General features: G+C 44.3%; 1 protein-coding gene across 5 annotated transcripts in view; it reads right to left on the reverse strand.

Moving 5' to 3' along the window:
• Positions 1–9,990: 9,990 nt before the first annotated feature.
• LOC118383652 (phospholipid phosphatase-related protein type 5-like) overlaps positions 9,991–20,342 on the reverse strand; it is a 53,439-nt gene continuing 43,087 nt past the window's right edge. For 2 of the 5 annotated variants that reach the window (XM_052518922.1, XM_052518925.1), the window contains 5 exons: positions 17,495–17,615; positions 13,069–13,319; positions 12,744–12,920; positions 11,731–11,858; positions 9,991–11,002 (listed from right to left, as the gene is read on the reverse strand). In XM_052518922.1, coding sequence (XP_052374882.1) covers positions 10,894–11,002; positions 11,731–11,858; positions 12,744–12,920; positions 13,069–13,319; positions 17,495–17,615 — 786 coding nt within the window. In that variant the 3' untranslated portion in view covers positions 9,991–10,893. Of the gene's footprint in view, positions 11,214–11,714; positions 11,859–12,743; positions 12,921–13,068; positions 13,320–17,494; positions 17,616–20,342 lie in introns of all 5 variants that reach the window. The other 3 variants (XM_052518923.1, XM_052518926.1, XM_052518924.1) reach the window with 2 other exon arrangements.

Consider the following 20,342-nt stretch of genomic DNA (forward strand, 5'->3'; position numbering starts at 1 on the left):
TTTCATTTGTCAATCTGCTTCCCATTCCCTCCTCTCTCCTTCACTCTATTTTTCTCTTTCACTCATGCACGCGCACGTCCCTGCACACACACAGAGCTGGATACATCAGTACAGCACATCAGTCATTGCTCCATGTAGTTTCTGCTCTTACACTTTCCTCCATATTCTAGTTCAGGGAGAGAAGAGAGAGAAAGAGAGAAAGAGAGATAGAGAGAAAGAGAAAGAGAGCAACGAGCAGCCCCACAGAGAGCTCCACGCTGCTCTCTGTCTCCTCCTCTCCACTCCTCTCCCCCTCTCTTCCCTGTGCTCCGTCTCTTCCAGAACCGGCCAGGGCAGCTATATTTAGAGCCAGGTTAACTGCTCCTGTCAAAGGTCTGATTTGTATTCCTTGCATGTCTGTCTGACTCAGGGCTGGGAGCAACACAAACAAAAGAGCTAGTTTGAATATGCACTGAGCCACTGGCTTAGAAATCAAAGCCCCCTTTGCCTCATTGCCAGTGGCGCCACCTGCTCTGGGGGGAACTCAAAGTCAAGCCCATTCACTCTGAACACAATCAGCAGAGAGGACTGAACTCAAAGCAACACTTCAGTTTGCTCTATCACATAGTCAAATGTAGGATGGTTAGATTGAAGAGGGATAAGGCAGCCTATTGGCCATCTACCATTCCCCTGAAATGTCTTCCTAGGGCCCCTACAGGAACATCTTACTTGGAGTATTTCTTGACATTAACCCCCAGCTGAAATGACAGAGGAAATTGTATTGAAAGACATGCACACACACAGGGGCAAAGACGGGTAATGTTCAATTGAGAATGAGGTGTGATGCTTGCTGCTGCTCACCTCCTCCTCTCTTCCTCTCATTGGCTCTGACTACAACTGTGAAGCCTTCTTCCCACAGGAGCCTCCCCAGTACTCCCAGCCAGACTTCAGCTCCAGCCCCTGGGGAGACAGACTCACTCCGCGCCCACTGTAGGCCAGGCTTCCAGCACCACTACTTGGTTCCAGATGCCAAGACTCTAGATGGGAAGTGGATCCCGTAGAGACCCTGACAGTCTGTCTGGTCCGTGATTGGCTAGAGGTACTGTATGAGGTTTGGACTCACATTGCAATTTACTTGCTGTCTCTTGACATGGAAATATCAACCAATCCATGTTTACACCGGTCTAACTGCATTGGATCAGAGATGACTTCAAGGAAGAGAGAAAAGGAGGGAAGGAACTTAGGCCTCTGTCTTGAGTTCACTTCCTGACTGGCTGGTAGCCTGACAAGGGACGTTCCTATGAAGAGCCCCAGCTGGGTCTGTGGTTGGTTGATGCTTCCGATGCTTCCGATGCTTCCTCCTGCATTCAGAGTTCAGACAACAGACACTGTTTGTCGTCAGTGTGGCAGAGTCACAAGAGCACCTTTGTTCCCACCTGTCATCCCATCAAACACTTTTGCTTTTCACTAAATACATAAGACTGTATCCTTTTCTCTTTCCTGTTCTGTAACAGTATTTGCATTGATAGTACCAATGTGGTGGACTTTCACTTTAACAATCTCTAGTCCTTAGTGGATGCATGTTCAGTTTTAGGACATTACTAATCACACCCAGAAGATTCCTCTGACAGCATGTGCTCATGGGCCATTACCTTACTGTGTTCTCCCTCTCCCTCTCCCTTTCTCCATTTCTCTCTCTCTCTCTCTCTCTCTCTCTCTCTCTCTCTCTCTCTCTCTCTCTCTCTCTCTCTCTCTCTCTCTCTCTCTCTCTCTCTCTCTCTCTCTCTCTCTCTCTCTCTCTCTCTCTCTCTCTCTCTGTGTGTGTGTGTGTGTGTGTGTGTGTGTGTGTGTGTGTGTGTGTGTGTGTGTGATGAGATCCTGATCCTGCCATCAGTCAGATTAACAGCAGGCAGAGAGAGGCATCTCATTCCCTCAGGTCACCGTCTCTCCCAAAGGCTCTGATGGTGGCTCACACTGATGATGTCATGGTATAGATCAGCAGGGCGTCTGTTGTGGGGTTGGGTGTCAGCGGCGCTGGCTGGGATAGAGGAGGGAGGGAGAGATGGAGGAGTGGGGGGTAGGGACAGCAGAGTGCCTCACTGGCTGAGAGTGACTCAATCCTTTTAGCCAACTTCAAGAGACACTGGGGAAATGTGAGGAGGATGAATCCACACATTACTTCCAGCTACTGCTCATTCTCATCCATGGGTGGGTCAATATGTTAACTGTAAAACTGTTGTGTTTCCATCACACAGACAGTGAGTGGGGTGAAGTGAGTGCAGCATCATGCCCTCCAGGGTGGTGTGGGACAGAACAGTGACACTGTCTCTCAGGGCTGCTGGGCTCTTGACTGTAGCTCCGCCTGATACACAAAACGATCCTTTCCTCCTCCTCCTCTTCCTTGCTTCGCCGTTTCAATCCCACTCTCTGTTCCCACTTCTTGGAACCAGCCCATGCAATTGGATTTGGTCTCTGTCCGTCGGTGCGTCTGGCTTGTCTCAACATCCTCTTCACTCACTATGGCTCTCCACTTCCCCCTGCCCTGCCTTTTATCTTTCTCGTAACTGGCCAGTGGTCCATTGCAGTCTGTTACAACCTGACTGTGCAACAACAACAGCAGAGATCCGTATGTACTTGTGCTGATGCTGTGTACTGAGACGCGGTACGCCTGCTGCTGCCTCTAGGAGCCTTTGTGTGATGTTTGATGCGTGCTCTGGTGTTACACTGGCTGTTTGTGTTTAGATATCTAGGAATCGGTTGGGGGGGATGGAGAGATAGACAGTTCATTGTTTACATTCATTGATTGCCAGGAAGCCTCTCTCTCTCGCTCTCTCTACCCGTCTTTTCCAACAAAACCACTTTATCAGTACACCCAGTACCCTGCTCCCTAAGCAGCTGCAGGCCAGGGGTTTGGTTAGATCAGGGTAATGGGTGTAGAAACAGGCTAATAACATTACTGACACTGTAAGGAAGGGGGGGGGGGGGCAGAGTGGGCTGATGGGAGAAAAGGGTGGAGAGGGATGCTGGGAAGGGGGAGGGGCAGGTGCATCACTAATAGCTTTTTAAAAAGGTTACAGCATGTCGCTCCCTCTTTATAATGGGCCCTAGCTGTGCTGGAAATGCAATTTCCGGGAAAGATAATGTGCGAGTGAGAGGGGGAAGTGTGTACCTTGTGCTTGTGCTTGAGAAGGGGAGGGAGAGAGAGGGGGAAGTGTGTACCTTGTGTTTGTGCTTGAGAAGGGGAGGGAGAGAGAGGGGGAAGTGTGTACCTTGTGCTTGTGTTTGAGAAGGGGAGTGAGAGAGAGGAGTTGGTGAGAGAGAAAGACATATAGAAAACGATAGAGGGAGAGAGAGAGAAAGGCGGGTGGTGAGTAGAGGTGTACTCTGTGAGTGTACTCTGTTTATCACTGCAGTGTAAAGGGTGGCGGTGTAAATGTTGAAATACTTCATGTGAGCATTATCCGTGGACACTACACTGTCATGTATCTGAACAAACATGATTCCTGAGCTTCCTGCATGTCTGATTCAGCCATGTACACTAATTAACCTCGTGCATCCACTGGATAGGAGTTTAAACATAGCCTGATTACGTGCGCATGCTTTTCCAAGGGTAAATGTAATTGCTAGTCATGTTCTGGAGACAACTTCATTGCACACTGCCTATAATGATACTCTTACAATTTCCTTCTCACTCTCTGCATTTTACATGCAGGTACAGAATTGATTAAATGTATAATTTCTATTTCATTGCATCAAGAATGGAGAGTGTAAGACTGTTGATATACCAAACTAAAGAATTATAATCAATATTGACCTTCATTTGGCATGTGTGTGCGTGTGTGTAGAGAGAGAGAGAGTGAGAGCACTGAAGAACAAGTCAGAGAACATTGCCTGGGTTTCTCTCATCTATCAGCTTCCCTCGATCTCTTTCTATATCTCTATGCCCCTATCACCTAATCTATCAACCACGGAACATCCGGGACTGTCTGTCACTCTCTCCCCTTCCTCTCTGTAGAGTGTTATACACCATCTCTCTCTCTCTCTCTCTCTTTCCCCATCATGACTCATCCTGCCTGCCTCACCTCCTTCAGTTAATGATGATGGTGACACGTGTGACTTCCTCAATGGAGTGACTCATCTGATCACACATAACTTCCTATTTGACAAGGGAATCTGCTGCTGCCTCAAGTCACTGCACCTGGAGAGACTTTACGGTTGAGCAGTATGGGTCGAGGGTTGTATTCGGAATGTGTGACATTATTAAACGTAATAAATATGAATCTGACCTGTTTTACAACTTCTATGTATGTTAAGGGTCAGGAATTTAGCACGGTTTAGAAACAAGAAAAATCAATAGCAGAATATACACATAGAATTACACTCTCAACTGATAGTCAGAACACTGTTCACACTTTAGAGGGCTCAGTCCAGGTTTAAATCATCCTGAATAAACCCCAGAGGAAGTGCAGATGGAGTCCGGCTGTGAGGGGAACATTTCTCCTCATAGGGTCTTTCAACCTCTCTACATGGAGTCTTTGGTTCTTTATATTAATTTACCCAGGTTTAGAAATTGCAGGTGCAATTCTAAAAGGTCTTGAAGCTTCTGAAATCATTGTGAGTCAAAGGTTTATTTTCTAAGATTTTAATTAAAACCTACATTTGTAGTAAAAGAGGCGAGCCTAAGAGAGCCAATGCTACTGTGTCATTGGAATACCTTAAAATGTTCACAGCTGTGATATTGGAACATCACCTAGAAGAAACAGGAATGACAACCTCGTAATCAGTGATGCACTCTGATAATTGCTTACCTTGCATTATTAACACAGGTACGTTGCCTCTGAATAACACAGTGATAGCACCGGTGGAAATATCTGATATAGGTCGCCATCTTGTGGCCTTCTACTGTCACTGCATAGTCAACGGACGTAATCAATAAGGCCCAGTCCTTGCTATAACAGTCTGTAGTGTCTTTGCTATTACTATCACATGATAGCGTGCACATAATACATATATTCTACATTTTATCCCAACATACATTTACCATTTGTGAAACCATTAGGCTAAGAACATAAAATACAGTGTTTCCTTGTTCAGTAATTTGCACGTATGCTAGTTTTTAGACATTACTGGGAGTAATTAACAACATTGTACTGAGGTAATAAGGACATTTTAAAACTTCTTAGGGCTAGGCCACTGTTTTCTCCACTTCCTGTCTGAATGATGTGCCCAAGGTAAACTGCCTGTAGCTCAGGCCCTGAAGCCAGGATATGCTGATAATTGATACCATTAGAAGGAAAACACTTTGAAGTTTATAGAAATGTTAAAATAATGTAGGAGAATATAACACAATAGATATGGTAGGAGAAAATCCAAAGAAAAACCAACCAGAATTTATTTTGTTGAGAGGGACCATCCTCTTAGAAATGCAAGAGAAAGGTCATATTGTAAAATAGCTCCCTGGATGCAATTCCTATGGCTTCCACAGGGTGTCAGCAGTCTATGTTCAAGTTTCAGGCTCACAAATAAGAAATAACAGTTTTTGTAAGAGGACACAGTCTTGTGTCTTGACACAGTCTTGTTTTTGTGCATCTTGATAAAGTTGCACAACTGCTAAAATCGGTTTCCTATTGAACATACTTCTTTCCAAAATAAATATTATAGTTTGATTACATTTTAGGGTGTCTGAGGAGTAAATAGAAATGTAATTTGACTTGTTTAAATAAAGGTTAGGGGTAGATTTTTGGATTTCTTTCTTTGCAAGTTGAACGAGTGGATTACTCAAAACTAAACAGACTTTTTGGGAATAAAAAAGAATTTGATCTAACAAAACGACACTACATGTTATAGCTGGGACCCTTTGGATGACAAATCAGTAGAAGATTTTCAAACAATCGCATGGCATGTTTTTGCTGTAATAGCTACTGTAAATCGGACAGTGCAGTTAGATTAACAAGTATTTAAGCTTTCAGCCGATATAAGACCCATATGTACCTAAATGTTTAAAATCCTTAAGAACTATTAGAATTGATTTGAATTACGCGCCCTCCAGTTTCACCGGAAGTTGTTCCCCTAGCGGGACACCGATCCAAAACAACTTCTATATCACAGAGGTTAGAGAGTTATCAGCTCAGAAGTTGCAGATCTGCATTGACAAATAAAATAAATGATTTACAAGTAATACGTATCTCTCACCAGCCTTTAGAGGTTGTTGCTGAGGCAGAAGTGCATATTATGTCCAATAGAGAAAATAAAAAGAGAACATTGATTAAAAAGTATAAAACATTCCTATTGGCTATGATCCACACCCTGGGCAACATTTGAGCAGAATTCAGCATTGCGATTGGTCAAAGGATAAAATCAATGACAGTAAAACGTGTCCTGCCCTCATAAAAGGCAAGAGCAAACACTCAACATCCTTTTTATTGCAATATCCATTTATTGTTCTCATCAGACAAATCTTTACAAAACAGAGGGTACGTTGTAACAAGATGAAATGAAGTGTTAAAACTCAAAACACTTTTCCTTTGTTACTGCATTATTTATCGTGTTATTATTTTTTAAATAGAACTAAATCAAACTGCAGATGTATTGTATTGCACCAAGGAACACACATTCTGACCCAAACATAGTCAAGCCATCTGTGTAGTATTTTGTAGCTGCTGTCAGTTTTGGCCTAGTAGTTAAGAGCGCTGGACCAGTAACTTAAAGGTCGCTGGTTCGAATCCCCGAGATGACAAGGTGCCCTAGACCAAGGCACTTAACCATAATTGCTTCTGTAAGTCGCTCTGGATTAAAGCGTCTGCTAAATGACTTAAATGTAAAAGCAACAGACCCCCTCAAAATTGTGATAGTAGTATACAGTGCACTTTGTCCTAATTCACTGACTTTGGTGTATAGGGAAAGGAGGATACCTAGTCAGCTGTACAACTGAATGCATTCAACCCTACCCCTCTGAATCAGAGAGGCGTGGGGGGCTGCCTTGTTCCCTGGGAGCCAATGACATTGATTAACTGTCTTGCTTAGGGGCAGAACGACAGATTTTTACCTTGTCAATTTGGGGATTCGATCCAGAAACCTTTCGGTTACTGGCCCAATATGGACTGGCAGGTGAACTATTACAAGAGAAACTAAACCATGAGGGGATTCTATTGTTAGCATAAAGTCACGGGCCATCTTCGGTTGACTCCAACCTTGGACCGGGAGAGTACCTGGTTTGATGCAGAATGGCTGCCATTTTGGAACGAGGAGAGGTCCGATCCAGGCCTGATTTAGAGTGGATCAGGACCTTTACATACACTCTTGTCTTTAGTAATACAGTTGATACGATTAATGTTCCCATTTCTCCATAACCACTTAATGTAAGGAGAGCAGTGGGGTGTCTGTGTAAAAATCACATTCTCATTACAAAAAATAACTATTTACAAAACCATACAAACAGGTTTAAGTGTAAGAAAGTGGAAAAGAGGGGAGGTATAGGCTAGAGATTAGGAGAGGTAAGTGAGTGTGTGTGTTTATTTGTTTTGTTGGGTGAGCATGTGTTTGTTCGTCCAAAAGTGTGTGTATTTTGGTGAGTTTGTCAATATTAAATATATGTTTTCTTATGAGCGTTTTCGTATGTGTGTGTGTGTTGTCCAGCAGAGGGAAACATTCCACAGCACAGTGACAGTATAATCAGGATACAACACAAAGAAGAAAACCAAACAGTGGAAGAAAACCATCCGCCAGTGGGAGGGAGTAGAAAGTGGAGGGTGAGATATGAGCAGTGGTGGAAAAAGTACCCAGTTATCATACTTGAGTAAAAATAAAGATACCTTAATAGAAAATGACTCAAGTGAAAGTCACCCAGTAAAATACTACATGAGTAAAAGTCTAAAAGTATTTGTTTTTAAATATACTTAAGTATCAAAAGTAAATGTAATTGCTAAAATATACTTAGTTAAACGTAAAGTAGAAATCGTTTCAAATTCCTTATATTAAGCAAATTTTTTAAATTTACGGATAGCCAGGGGCACACTCCAACACTCACATAACTTACAAACAAAGCATTTGTGTTTTGTGACTCCTCCAGATCAGAGGCAGTAGGGATGACCAGGGATGTTCTCTTGAATAGTGCATGAATTTGACCATTTTCCTGTTCTGCTAAGCATAAACATTTTTGGGGGCTGTCAGGGAAAATGTATGGAGTAAAAAGTACATAATTTTCTTTAGGAATGTAGTCAAGTACAAGTAAAAGTTGTCAAAAATGTAAATAGTAGAGTACAGATACCCCAAAAAACTACTTAAGTAGTACTTTAAAGTATTTTTACTTAAGTACTTTACACCACTGGATATGAGTGAGGGCTGTGCAAATCAAAATTAAACTGTTTGTGGTAACCACACCATATATACACATCAAATAAATACATCTACGATCAATCTCCGCAAAGTCCAATAATATCTCTCTACGGCCCAGAGACAGGGAATCTTGGTTTTCCAGTGTGGCGTTCCGTTCCATGCCGATGTGATCCGTTCCATGCCGATGTGATCCATTCCATTCCGATGTGATCCGTTCCATTCCGATGTGATCCGTTCCATTCCGATGTGATCCGTTCCATTCCGATGTGATCCGTTCCATTCCGATGTGATCCGTTCCATTCCGATGTGATCCGTTCCATTCCGATGTGATCCGTTCCATTCCGATGTGATCCGTTCCATTCCGATGTGATCCGTTCCATTCCGATGTGATCCGTTCCATTCCGATGTTCCCGATGTGATCCGTTCCATTCGATGTGATCCGTTCCATTCCGATGATCCGTTCCATTCGATGTGATCCATTCCATTCCGATGTGATCCGTTCCATTCCGATGTGATCCGTTCCATTCCGATGGGATCCGATGTGATCCGTTCCATGCCGATGTGATCCGTTCCATTCCGATGTGATCCGTTCCATTCCGATAGATCCGTTCCATTCGATGTGATCCGTTCCATGCCGCTGTGATCCGTTCCATTCCGATGTGATCCGTTCCATTCCGATGTGATCCGTTCCATTCCATCCGTTTCATGCCGATGTGATCCGTTCCATTCCGATGGGATCCGTTCCATTCCGATGTGATCCGTTCCATTCCGATGTGATCCGTTCCATGCCGATGTGATCCGATCCATTCATTCGATGGGATCCATTCGATGTGATCCGTTCCATGGGATCCGTTCCATTCCGATAGGATCCGTTTCCGATGTGATCCGTTCCATGCCGATGTGATCCGTTCCATTCCGATGTGATCCGTTCCATTCCGATAGGATCCGTTCCATTCCGATGTGATCCGTTCCATTCCGCTGTGATCCGTTCCATTCCGATGTGATCCGTTCCATTCCGATGTGATCCGTTCCATTCCGATAGGATCCGTTCCATTCCGATGTGATCCATTCCATTCCGATGTGATCCGTTCCATTCCGATGGGATCCGTTCCATTCCGATAGGATCCGTTCCATGCCGATGTGATCCGTTCCATGCCGATGTGATCCGTTCCATTCCGATGTGATCCGTTCCATTCCGATAGGATCCGTTCCATTCCGATGTGATCCGTTCCATGCCGCTGTGATCCGTTCCATTCCGATGTGCTCCGTTCCATTCCGATAGGATCCGTTCCATTCCGATGTGATCCGTTCCATTCCGATAGGATCCGTTCCATGCCGATGTGATCCATTCCATTCCGATGTGATCCGTTCCATTCCGATAGGATCCGTTCCATTCCGATGTGATCCGTTCGATTCCAGGCAAAAGGGATGTGTAAGTAAACAAGTATTTTAGTGACATCACAATGGCAAAGCTTTGGTAACCAAGGTTCCCTGTCCAGATACATTGAGTGTAAAAGAAAATGTTTGGTACTGTACAAAGCTCATGTCCTGTCACTTGTGATGTATTTCAAAATGTGTCTCATCCGGTCTTACCAAATCTGTATATATATATATATATATATATATATATATATATATATATATATATATATATATATATATATATATATTTCATGCTGACTTGCTGCAGAAGCAACCAATCGAAAGCGGAGAAAAATAAACCGTCTGCAGTTTCATCCTGTTTGTTCTTGTATTGTCTTCTCCTCAGTGATATGAACAGAATCCTTTGATCTGGGTAATGTCATGCAGAGCTGAAGAGAGGTCTGCCAGAGAGCTAATGCGGTGCGTGTAGACCTACCAGGATCCTGATCTGTGTGTGTTGTCTCTATGCTGTATTTGGAAGGTACAGTAATTAAGTACCACAGTTGCTACAGAAAGTGATTGGTCCGTAAACATTTGTTCACTTGAGATATTTGATGACTGGCGCATTCTAGGATACTGAAAATGAGCCCTAAAGCCAGCAGAGAGCGCTCATTCAGCGGTTGTTTGGGTTCATCTTAAAAGTGTACAGAGACACAAATGACTGAAGTGTTTCAGGATGACTGGCTGCATTGCAGACAGTTGAAAACACAAAAGTACACAGTTGTCAAATGGATTGACAGTTTCTCCTTACAAGCACGTAGAAGATGAAACATCACCTTGTGATATCAGTGAGATGTGTACTTCACACAATGAAGCACATTCAAAAACAAGTCTGCAAAACAAAAAAGAAGCCTCTGAAAACAACAAAATGAAAGAGGCATAACTGTACCTGACACTGTACTGAATGTTCAGCTGGACAGCTGTTAAGTCTTTGTGAGTCTCACTTTGAGAGCTCTCAGTTCCCCCAGGGGTTTGGGCTTGGACAAGGTTAGGGGGAGGTTTGTAGAGGTCTGAGTATGCTGTGTGTGTTGTGTTTGTGTGCGTGTGTTTTGAAAGTCTAGACCTGCGTGGAGTAGGATCTGTAGAGGGTGGAGTAGCGGCCTGCTGGGTGGGCGGCGCAGTGGTGTTCGTGTGAGTGTTCATGTTCGTGTGGCTGGTCTAGACTTCGCTGGAAATGGAGCGAGACGGAATGAGGACATCTGGGGTGGCGGGGAACCGATACGGCTGATGGTCATGTGATCTCTGTGAAAGGAGACCCCCTCTGAGTCTGCAGGGGAGAGAGAGGAGTGAAAAAGAGAAAGGGAGGGACAGAGAAGAAGAGAGGGAGGAAGAAGAGACAGAGAGAGAAAGATGGGGCGGAAAGAGTGATGAAAAAAAGAAAAACGAGTGAGGAGCAAGAGAAACAGATCAAAAGTTGGTCAGAATGGCTGGTGAACGTAGGGATGGTAGGGAGGGCAGGAGGAGGAGAGTGCAGGATGCTGGTGACAGAGATAGAAGGATAGAGATCAAGTGAGGGATAAGGGAAAGAGCAAGGTGGGAGACAGGGGAGAGGAGGTCAGGTGAGGGTTAGTGTAGGTGACTGACAAGAGGAGACACAAGCAATCTCAAAGCTGCTCCCTTGAATCACACTTCCAACAGGTTGTGCTTCCCCAGTGCCTTCTGCTCTCCCTTATCTAAAGAGCTCACAGTGCACTTCTCATTCACTTCAAAGTTCTAAGAGGCCTTCAAAGCTTCAACCACTGAGGGATGGTGAATGAATGCTGAGGAAGAGTACTGCAAACGGCTCCCTCTAAAGAGCCACACATTTTCTGAGTAAAGGGTTATTGACTCAAAGACAAGGTTTGGTTTTCTTGTGCTTTGGTCGGGTTTGAGGGTTAGGGGGTGGTGCAGAAGGGGAGAGAAGGGGAGAGAAGGGGTGCATGTCTGCCCCCCCCCACCTGTGTGTGCAACCCTGCCACTCACCCACCCCCACCCCTTACCTGAGTTCCACTTAACTTTTCGAGAGGACTCTCCACACATGGCAGAGCCACCATGGGCATGCCTAGCACCGACTCAGGGCGATGTGGCCGCGGGGGAGGGGGAGGGGGCCTCGTCTGCTGGAAGTTGTTGATCACACACGTCACCTGGAGAGAGAGGAGTGAGAGTGAGAAAGAGAGAGAGAGAGAGAGAGAGAGAGAGAGAGAGAGAGAGAGAGAGAGAGAGAGAGAGAGAGAGAGAGAGAGAGAGAGAGAGAAACTGAGTTAATAAGAAAAGGAAATGTAATGCCAAAAGTATTGGGACAGTGATAATTGTGTTGTTTTTTGGCTCTGTACTCCAGAACTTTGGATTTGAAATGATACAATGACTATGAGTGTAAAGTGCAGACTGTCAGCTTTAATTTTAGGGTATTTTCATCCATATCAGGTGAACCATTTAGAAATTACAGAACTGTTTGTATATAGTCCCCCCATTTTAGGGGACCAAATCAAATTGTATTGGTCACAACAGGTGTAGACTTTAGAGTGAAATGCTTACTTACAAGCCCATTCTCAACATTGCATAGTTAAATAGTAAGACAAATACTTACACAAAAAAAACAAAATAGTAAGACAATAAAAACAATAACAAGGGTGTACAGTGGGGCAAAAAAAGTATTTAGTCAGCCACCAATTGGGCAAATTCTCCCACTTAAAAAGATGAGAGAGGCCTGTAATTTTCATCATAGGTACACTTCAACTATGACAGACATAATGAGGAAAAAAATCCAGAAAACATTTTTAATTAATTTATTTGCAAATTATGGTGGAAAATAAGTATTTGGTCACCTACAAACAAGCAAGATTTCTGGCTCTCACAGACCTGTAACGTCTTCTTTAAAATGTCAGCAATATACATCACTGTTACATTCTATCACCCTCATCTCATCTCTCTGAATAATGACTTCCCTAACCACCCTCTTCTCCCTCACCATTCCCTCAGCTCCCTCCCTCCATGCTTCCCTCCCCTCCCCTCCCCTCGCTCCCTCTCACCAGAAACACAGCGATGGCTCCTCCAGTGAAGAAGCCGGCCAGGACGTCGGCCCAGTGGTTGCGGTACTCTGCCACCTTGACCACTCCCACCAGCATGGCCAGGCATAGCAGGGTCAGGCTGACCGTAGGCTTGGTCAGCCGAGTGCCTTTGGTCCGGAATACCAGCGTCACATACATCTGAGACAGACAGGTAGGGGGAGGAGACCAGGAGGACTGTCAGGAATTGTCATACTGTAGGCTGGGTATCAACTCTATACTATAGGGTGGTATACCATAACATGTGTATCAAACTGTCCAAACTCCTACTGCCCAGACCAGAACCTACCACAGTGTAGACTGCAGAGTAGACACTGAGGGCTGCGTCCTTGGAGGGGAAGGATTTGCGTGCGGATGCCACTACCAGGGGGTTTCCAGTGCAGGCACGGGGCTGGGTGATGTATTGCATGTTGGATGTGCACCCCAGGGCCGTGTAGTTAGGCCGGCAGGCAGACAGGAAGTGAGGCGTCTGGTTTCCTGTAACCGCCTGACCCGCGTTGGCAAAGATGGTGGTGGTGAACAGGCCGAAGGAGAACACCCCTGAGGGAGAGAGAGAAAGAGAGAAAGAGCGAGAGAGAGCAATGACAGCCAACTAAAAGAGGAGGAGTTTAGTTATCCCCTAGTCTACCTGGGAGCCGCTGTTATCAGCTGAGGTGTGAAATTGCAAAAGCCTTCATGATCACCTGAAGTGATGAACATGCAAATAAAGTTGAAGTCGGAAGTTTACATACACCTTAGCCAAATACATTTAAACTCAGTTTGTCATAATTCCTGACATTTAATCCTAGTAAAAATTCCCTGTCTTAGATCAGTTAGGATCACCACTATATTTTAAGAAAGTGAAATGTCAGAATAATAGTAGAGAGAATGATTGATTTCAGCTTTTATTTCTTCCATCACATTCCCAGTGGGTCAGATGTTACATACACTCAATTAGTATTTGGTAGCATTGCCTTTAAATTGTTTAACCACGGTGAAATGTTTTGCGTAGCCTTCCACAAGCTTCCCACACACAATAAGTTGGGCAAATTTTGGCCCATTCTTCCTGACAGAGCTGGTGTAACAGAGTCAGGTTTGTAGGCCTCCTTGCTCGCACACACTTTTTCAGTTCTGCCCACAAATGTTCAATAGGATTGAGGTCAGGGCTTTGTGATGGCCACTCCAATACCTTGACTTTGTTGTCCTTAAGCCATTTTGACACAACTTTGAAAGTATGCTTGGGGTCATTGTCCATTTGGAAGACCCATTTGCGACCAAACTTTAACTTCCTGACTGATGTCTTGAGTTGTTGCTTCGATCTATCCACATAATTTTCCCTGCCTCATGATGCCATCTATTTTGTGAAGTGTGCTGTCATGTATTGTCATGTCTTGTCCCTGTGCTTTCTCTTCTCTTCGTTTCCCCCTGCTGGTCGTATTAGGTTACTTTCTCTCTCTCTATCTCTCTCTCTATCGTTCCGTTCCTGCTCCCAGCTGTTCCTCATTCTCCTAACGACCTCGTTTACTCTCTCACACCTGTCCCCTCTTTTGCCCTCTGATTAAGTCTCTATTTCTCTCTCTGTTTCTGCTTCTGTCCTTGTCGGATTCTTGTTTGCTTTGCCCTTGTTCCGTCCTGTCGTATTCTGCCTCTTCATCAGATGCTGCGTGTGAGCAGGTGTCTCTGTCCTCTACGGCCCGCGCCTACCCGAAGGGACCTGCAGTCTGTTGCCGCTAGCCCTGCAATTCTCCTCTACAACTAGAAGGGGGACTCTCCTGTAAAGATAGAGGATTTATGTTTTCCCTGTTTGGACATCTCCTGTAAAGATTGAGGATTTATGTTTTCCCTGTTTGGACATTAAAAGACTCTGTTTCTGTTAAATCGCTTTTGGGTCCTCACTCACCTCCATAACATGTACCAGTCCGTCCTGCAGTAAAGCACCCCCACAACATGATGCTGCCACCCTCATGCTTCACGGTTGGGATGGTGTTCTTCGTCTTGCTAGCCTCCCCCTTTTTCCTCCAAACATAACGATGGTCATTATGGCCAAACAGTTATATTTTTGTTTCATCAGACCAGAGGACATTTCTCCAAAAAGTATGATCTTTGTCCCCATGTGCAGTTGCAAACCGTAGTCTGACTTTTTTATGGCGGTTTTGGAGCAGTGGCTTCTTCCTTGCTGTGTGGCCTTTCAGGATATGTCGATATAGGACTCGTTTTACTGTGGATATAGATGTTTTTGTACCTGTTTCCTACAGCATCTTCACAAGGACTTTTGCTGTTGTTCTGTGATTGATTTGCACTTTTCACACCAAAGTAAGTTCATCTCTAGGAGACGCGTCTCCTTCCTGAGCGGTATGACGGCTGCTTGGTCCCATGGTGTTTATACTTGCGTACTATTATTTGTATAGATGAATGTGGTACCTTCAGGAATTTGGAAATTGCTCCCAAGGATGAACCAGACTTGTGGAGGTCTACAATTTTCTTTCTGAGGTCTTGGCTGATTTCTTTTGATTTTCCAATTATGTCAAGCAAAGAGGCACTGAGTTTGAAGGTAGGCCTTGAAATACATCCACAGGTACACCTCCATTTGACTCAAATGATGTCAATTAGCCTTTCAGAAGCTTCTAAAGCCATGACATAATTTTCTGGAATGTTCCAAGCTGTTTAAAGGCAACTTAGTGTATGTAAACTTCTGACTCACTGGAATTGTGATACAGTGAATTATAAGTCAAATAATCTGTCTGTAAACAATTGTGTCATGCACAAAGTAGATGTCCTAACCAACTTGCCAAAACTATAGTATTTAACTAGAAATTTGTGGAGTGGTTTAAAAATGAGTTTTAATGATTCCAACCTAAGTGTTTGTAAACTTCCGACTTCAACTGTATGTATGAAATTCTTCACCAGTTCTTCACCAGTTTTAGCCATCACCATCACAAACTGCTGAGGCATGTCTCTTCCTGTTTTATTGTTGTGTTACTTGCATTCTCGTGTTTCTTCAAATGTAGCAAGTTCAATCAGGAAGGCTGGTCTGAATGTTTGTTCAATTTCATCAAGCCGCAAACATAATTCACTCTGTTTCTTATTATATGGGCATATTGGGATTGAATACACGTGTTTCATCATCAGCATAGCATCTAGTTCTTCTCCTCTATCATATTAGCCATGTGCAGAATGTCATTCACCTATTCACCTTAAGCCTATAAGCACGGCACAATAATGCACATTCTGCAGGGTTCCTGTTTAACCTATCACTTTCCTCTCTTTACTGTCCCAGACCCTCCATTTGTGGCAGCCGGAATTGGGTGAGAGCCCTCCGACCGGATGTTTGAGGACTGGCCTGGCCCTGGACGAGAGGAACGATTTGCCGTGGTTGGTAATTGGCGGAAAGGCGAAGGAGTAATGCTTTGTCCAGATGGAGGAATGCTAACTTGTGTCACTGGCATAGAAGGTGTTGGCGGAGTGGCCTGTCTCCCGTGCTCCGTGTTGGCTGTTGATCCCGGAGGACTGTGGGGGACTGTGTGCCATGGGGTACCAGAGGGGCAGATTGGGAAAGAAAGGCAGACAGGTCAGGTCCATGTGGAGGGGTGGTCAGGTCAACTCCCTGTTCGTTCCTCACCAGGAAGGATGAGACCATCCGTGCCTCCTCCAATTCCCTTCTTGCTTGACGGTGCCGTCGCTGCTGTGCCAGGTCCTTGGCAATGAATTCCCGTTCCTGTAGAGCTCTACGGGCTGCACATCCAATTGGTGACATCGTTTGTCAGCCTGTCGTTCCTCCTCAATCTGACGCTCAATTTCCTCCAAAGCTAATAGTTTCATCTTGTAGGACGGCGTTCTGTGAATCGCTGAGGGCTAGTGAATGGGGCGGTTTCCTATCTAAGAGTGGAGGATAAGGCAGGCCACACCCATGTCTCCTTTGTCATGGCCAGGTCCAGGGTCGCACCCAAGAAGCAGTTGTCAATGCCTAGGCTGGAACTCTGTGCCGCCCTTTCCGGAGCCCAGTTGGCCTCTACCTTGCGAGCCGAGCTCACCTTGCCAATCCAAAGGGTCATCTACTGGAGTGATTCGACCACTATATTGACCTGGCTCAAGTCGGAGTCCTGCAGGTATAAGGTGTTTGTCGGAACTCGCATTGCGGAAATCCAAGACCTAACAGAATTCCAGGACTGGAGGTATTTATATTACTATCTATATTATTATTCATATTTATATCTGTATTATTATTATTATTATTATCTATTTTATTAGATTTTCTCTATTATTATTATTTTCTCTATTATTTATATTATTATTTATATTATCTACATTATTATTATCTATATGATTATTATTTATATGATCTACATGACTATTATTTTCTATATTATCATTAATATTAATATGTATATCTATATTATTATTATCTATATTTTGTATTTAATTTTAATTATTTTTAATTTTCTATATTATTATTATTATTATCTATATTATTATTATTATTATTATTGTTATCACTGCACTGTTGGGAAAGAGCTCTCACTGTACTGTTTTACACCAGTTATATCCTGTGCACAGTGACAAATACAATCAACATCTACATTTTCCTTTAAAAATACATCAAATGTAGGTACACTTTTGTAGATATTTCCAATTCCAGGTGTGTATATATTTATCTTGTTGGACACACTAATCATTCAAGACTAGTTCAGGCAGGGCTGGGTGGTGTTGGTCTAAACTCTAGAGGCTGTAGTGGTTACCTAGGAAGCGGACGATGCGTCGCAGCAGGGGGTTGAAGTAGCAGCAGTCTGCTGTCACTATGGTCTTCTCTTGCGTCCCCTCAGCCTTCAGAAAGAATGCCACCAGCTCCCCTACCAGGATCTGTAGAGAGAGAGAGAGAGAGAGAGAGACAGACACAGAGAGAGAGACACACACACAGAGAGACAGAAAGAGAGAGAGACGAAGAAGAGACAGAGAGAGAGAAAGAGAGAGAGAGGGAGGCAGAGGGAGAGAGAGAGAGAGCAACGGAGAGAGGGAGGCAGAGAGAGAGAGAGACAGAGAGAGAGAGAGGGAGGCAGAGAGAGAGACAAAGAGAGAGACAGAGAGAGAGATAAGCGAGAGAGAGAAAGAGAGAGACAGAGAGAGAGAGACAGAGAGAGAGGAAGAGAGGGAGAGAGAGAGAGAGAAAGAGAGACAGAGAGAGAGATAAGCGAGAGAGAAAGGGAGAGAGAGAGAAGAGAGAGAGAGAGACAGACATAGAGAGACAGACAGAGACAGACAGACAGAGAGACAGACACATAGAGACAGAGAGAGGAAGAGAGAGACAGAGAAAGAGAGACACAGAGAGAGACAGAGAGAGAGAGAGGGAGACAGAGAGAGAGACAGGGAGAGAGAGAGACAGAGAGAGAGAGAGAGAAGAGGCAGTGAGAGATCCCGTTAGCTTTATTGAGGACCCTGAACTGAGCGAGAGGGCGCGTGTCTTGAAAACAACAAGTTATTTGATTTAATTTAGGCAAAGTTCTCGAAAAGCCACATGCCCACACAGACCTCAACTCTCTCACTCAACACGTGGCTTAAAATGTCAGCGCGTGGCTAGTGATCCCCATGTTCACACCCACACAGTTTAATTTGAAACCATTTTATCATCAACATCACATTCGCAGGAGTCCAGCCATTCATTTGTGTTACAACAAACACCCACCATTGGAGCGAGGAACGTGCCAGGCTCGTGACAGCCGCAGAAACCAGATAACTGTAGCTACATTGCACACCCACTGAGTGCATGTGCTGACATGATGCTTTATTGAGGGCCCTGAACTGTGAAACTCACTTTTATGCATGGTACTCAGACAACATCAACTATTTCCAGTTTCTGAAACGACTTGCCTCAACAAAACATTTGCTTGTCCTTCTGGAGAAAACCATGTGTTTATTACTCCAACAGCAAGGACTTAAGCTAATAGCCACCCTAACACTAAAGCATAACGGAATCCAAGTTATGTTCATGAAAAATAAATGTAAAATGCACTCGGGATCCACAATACAGAGGAATAGCAGGGAATAACATGTTACCTTCCCTTATTTATAGAAATGAGAGAGAAATAAAAGTCTCAGATCTAAGAAAAAGTAAGACTTGAGAGTTTGAATGAGCTAACAGCCTCTGATGCAAAGGCTCTGTGTTCCTATGTGCGTGCCCAATAGCACTCCCCCTCCATTAGGGAAACATACATCATAGCGACTAATGGTTCCATAGCAACATTAAACTAACTCTAATATCAACCATGACTTCAAATTGGAAGGAGATGATCAACATAGTCAATACTGTACAACCATTCCTCTTTCACCACTGTTAATAGCTACATCCTCCCGAATTGGAGCAGATGAAAACACTTTGGAGATACAATCAGTACAGCGTGTCGAGATGGAGAGGGAGCGAGTGAAGGGAGAGGGACACAGAAAGAGAGGGAGATAGAAGAGCGTGTCGAGATGGAGAGGGAGCGAGTGAAGGGAGAGGGACACAGAAAGAGAGGGAGATAGAAGAGCGTGTCGAGATGGAGAGGGAGCGAGTGAAGGGAGAGGGACACAGAAAGAGAGGGAGATAGAAGAGCGTGTCGAGATGGAGAGGGAGCGAGTGAAGGGAGAGGGACACAGAACGAGAGGGGCGAGGGAAAGAGAGAGAACAAACTGTAGCAATTAATTATTCACGGATGTGCCTGGACCCTGTCGGCATGGTGAATCATGTTGCACATTATTTCAACTGACGTCTTTTAAATAATCCCCTCCATAACGCTGGAGCTCGCTCTGCTGCGTGTCTCTATTCTTACTGCTCTCTTAAGGAGTCAAGGTAACATTGCTGGAGTGTTTGTGTTTAACGTCAAGGAAGTTAAGTACGACAGTCAATGTGCTGTCTACAACACAATCCCGTAACAATTCTGTTTCTACACAGCACCAGTTGACTGATGTGAAGCAGGGAACTCTACAGTAAGTGTTTGTTCGCAGTGTTATTAGACCCACTCCACCACACCTCTGAGGAGGAAAGGAGAGAGAGTGGAAAACACACAGGAGGGTTGGGGTCAATTACATTTCAATCCCAGTCAATTCAGGAAGTAAACCAAATTCTAATTCCAAACTTTCCTCATTGAAAAGCATTTTCTTTACCTTTATTTAACTAGGCAAGTCAGTTAAGAAGAAATTATTATTTTCAATGATGGCCTAGGAACAGTGCCTTAACTGCCTTTCTTCAGGGGCAGAATGACAAAATTGTATCTTGTCAGCTCGGGGATTTGAACTTGCAACCTTTCGGTTACTAGTCCAACACGCTGACCACTAGGCTACGCTGCCACCCCATTGAAAAGCATTGAAGGGAATTGGAATTGAAATGTGAATTTCAGTATACTTCCTAAATTGACTGGAATTAAACAAAATGTTTAACATCAACCTACTGCAGACAGGCAGTATCCCCTCAACAGACTAAGAACAGTATCTGACCTATCACGTGCCTGGGTTGTGACATCAGTCTAATATGCGTTGCGTGGAGACCCAGAGCGGACAGGAGAAGAGAAAAGAGAACGTCCTGCACTTCACCCTCGTCTGTCGCTGAATCAGACA

Source organism: Oncorhynchus keta, chromosome 5 (assembly GCF_023373465.1).
Source record: "Oncorhynchus keta strain PuntledgeMale-10-30-2019 chromosome 5, Oket_V2, whole genome shotgun sequence".
Lineage (NCBI taxonomy): Eukaryota > Metazoa > Chordata > Actinopteri > Salmoniformes > Salmonidae > Oncorhynchus > Oncorhynchus keta.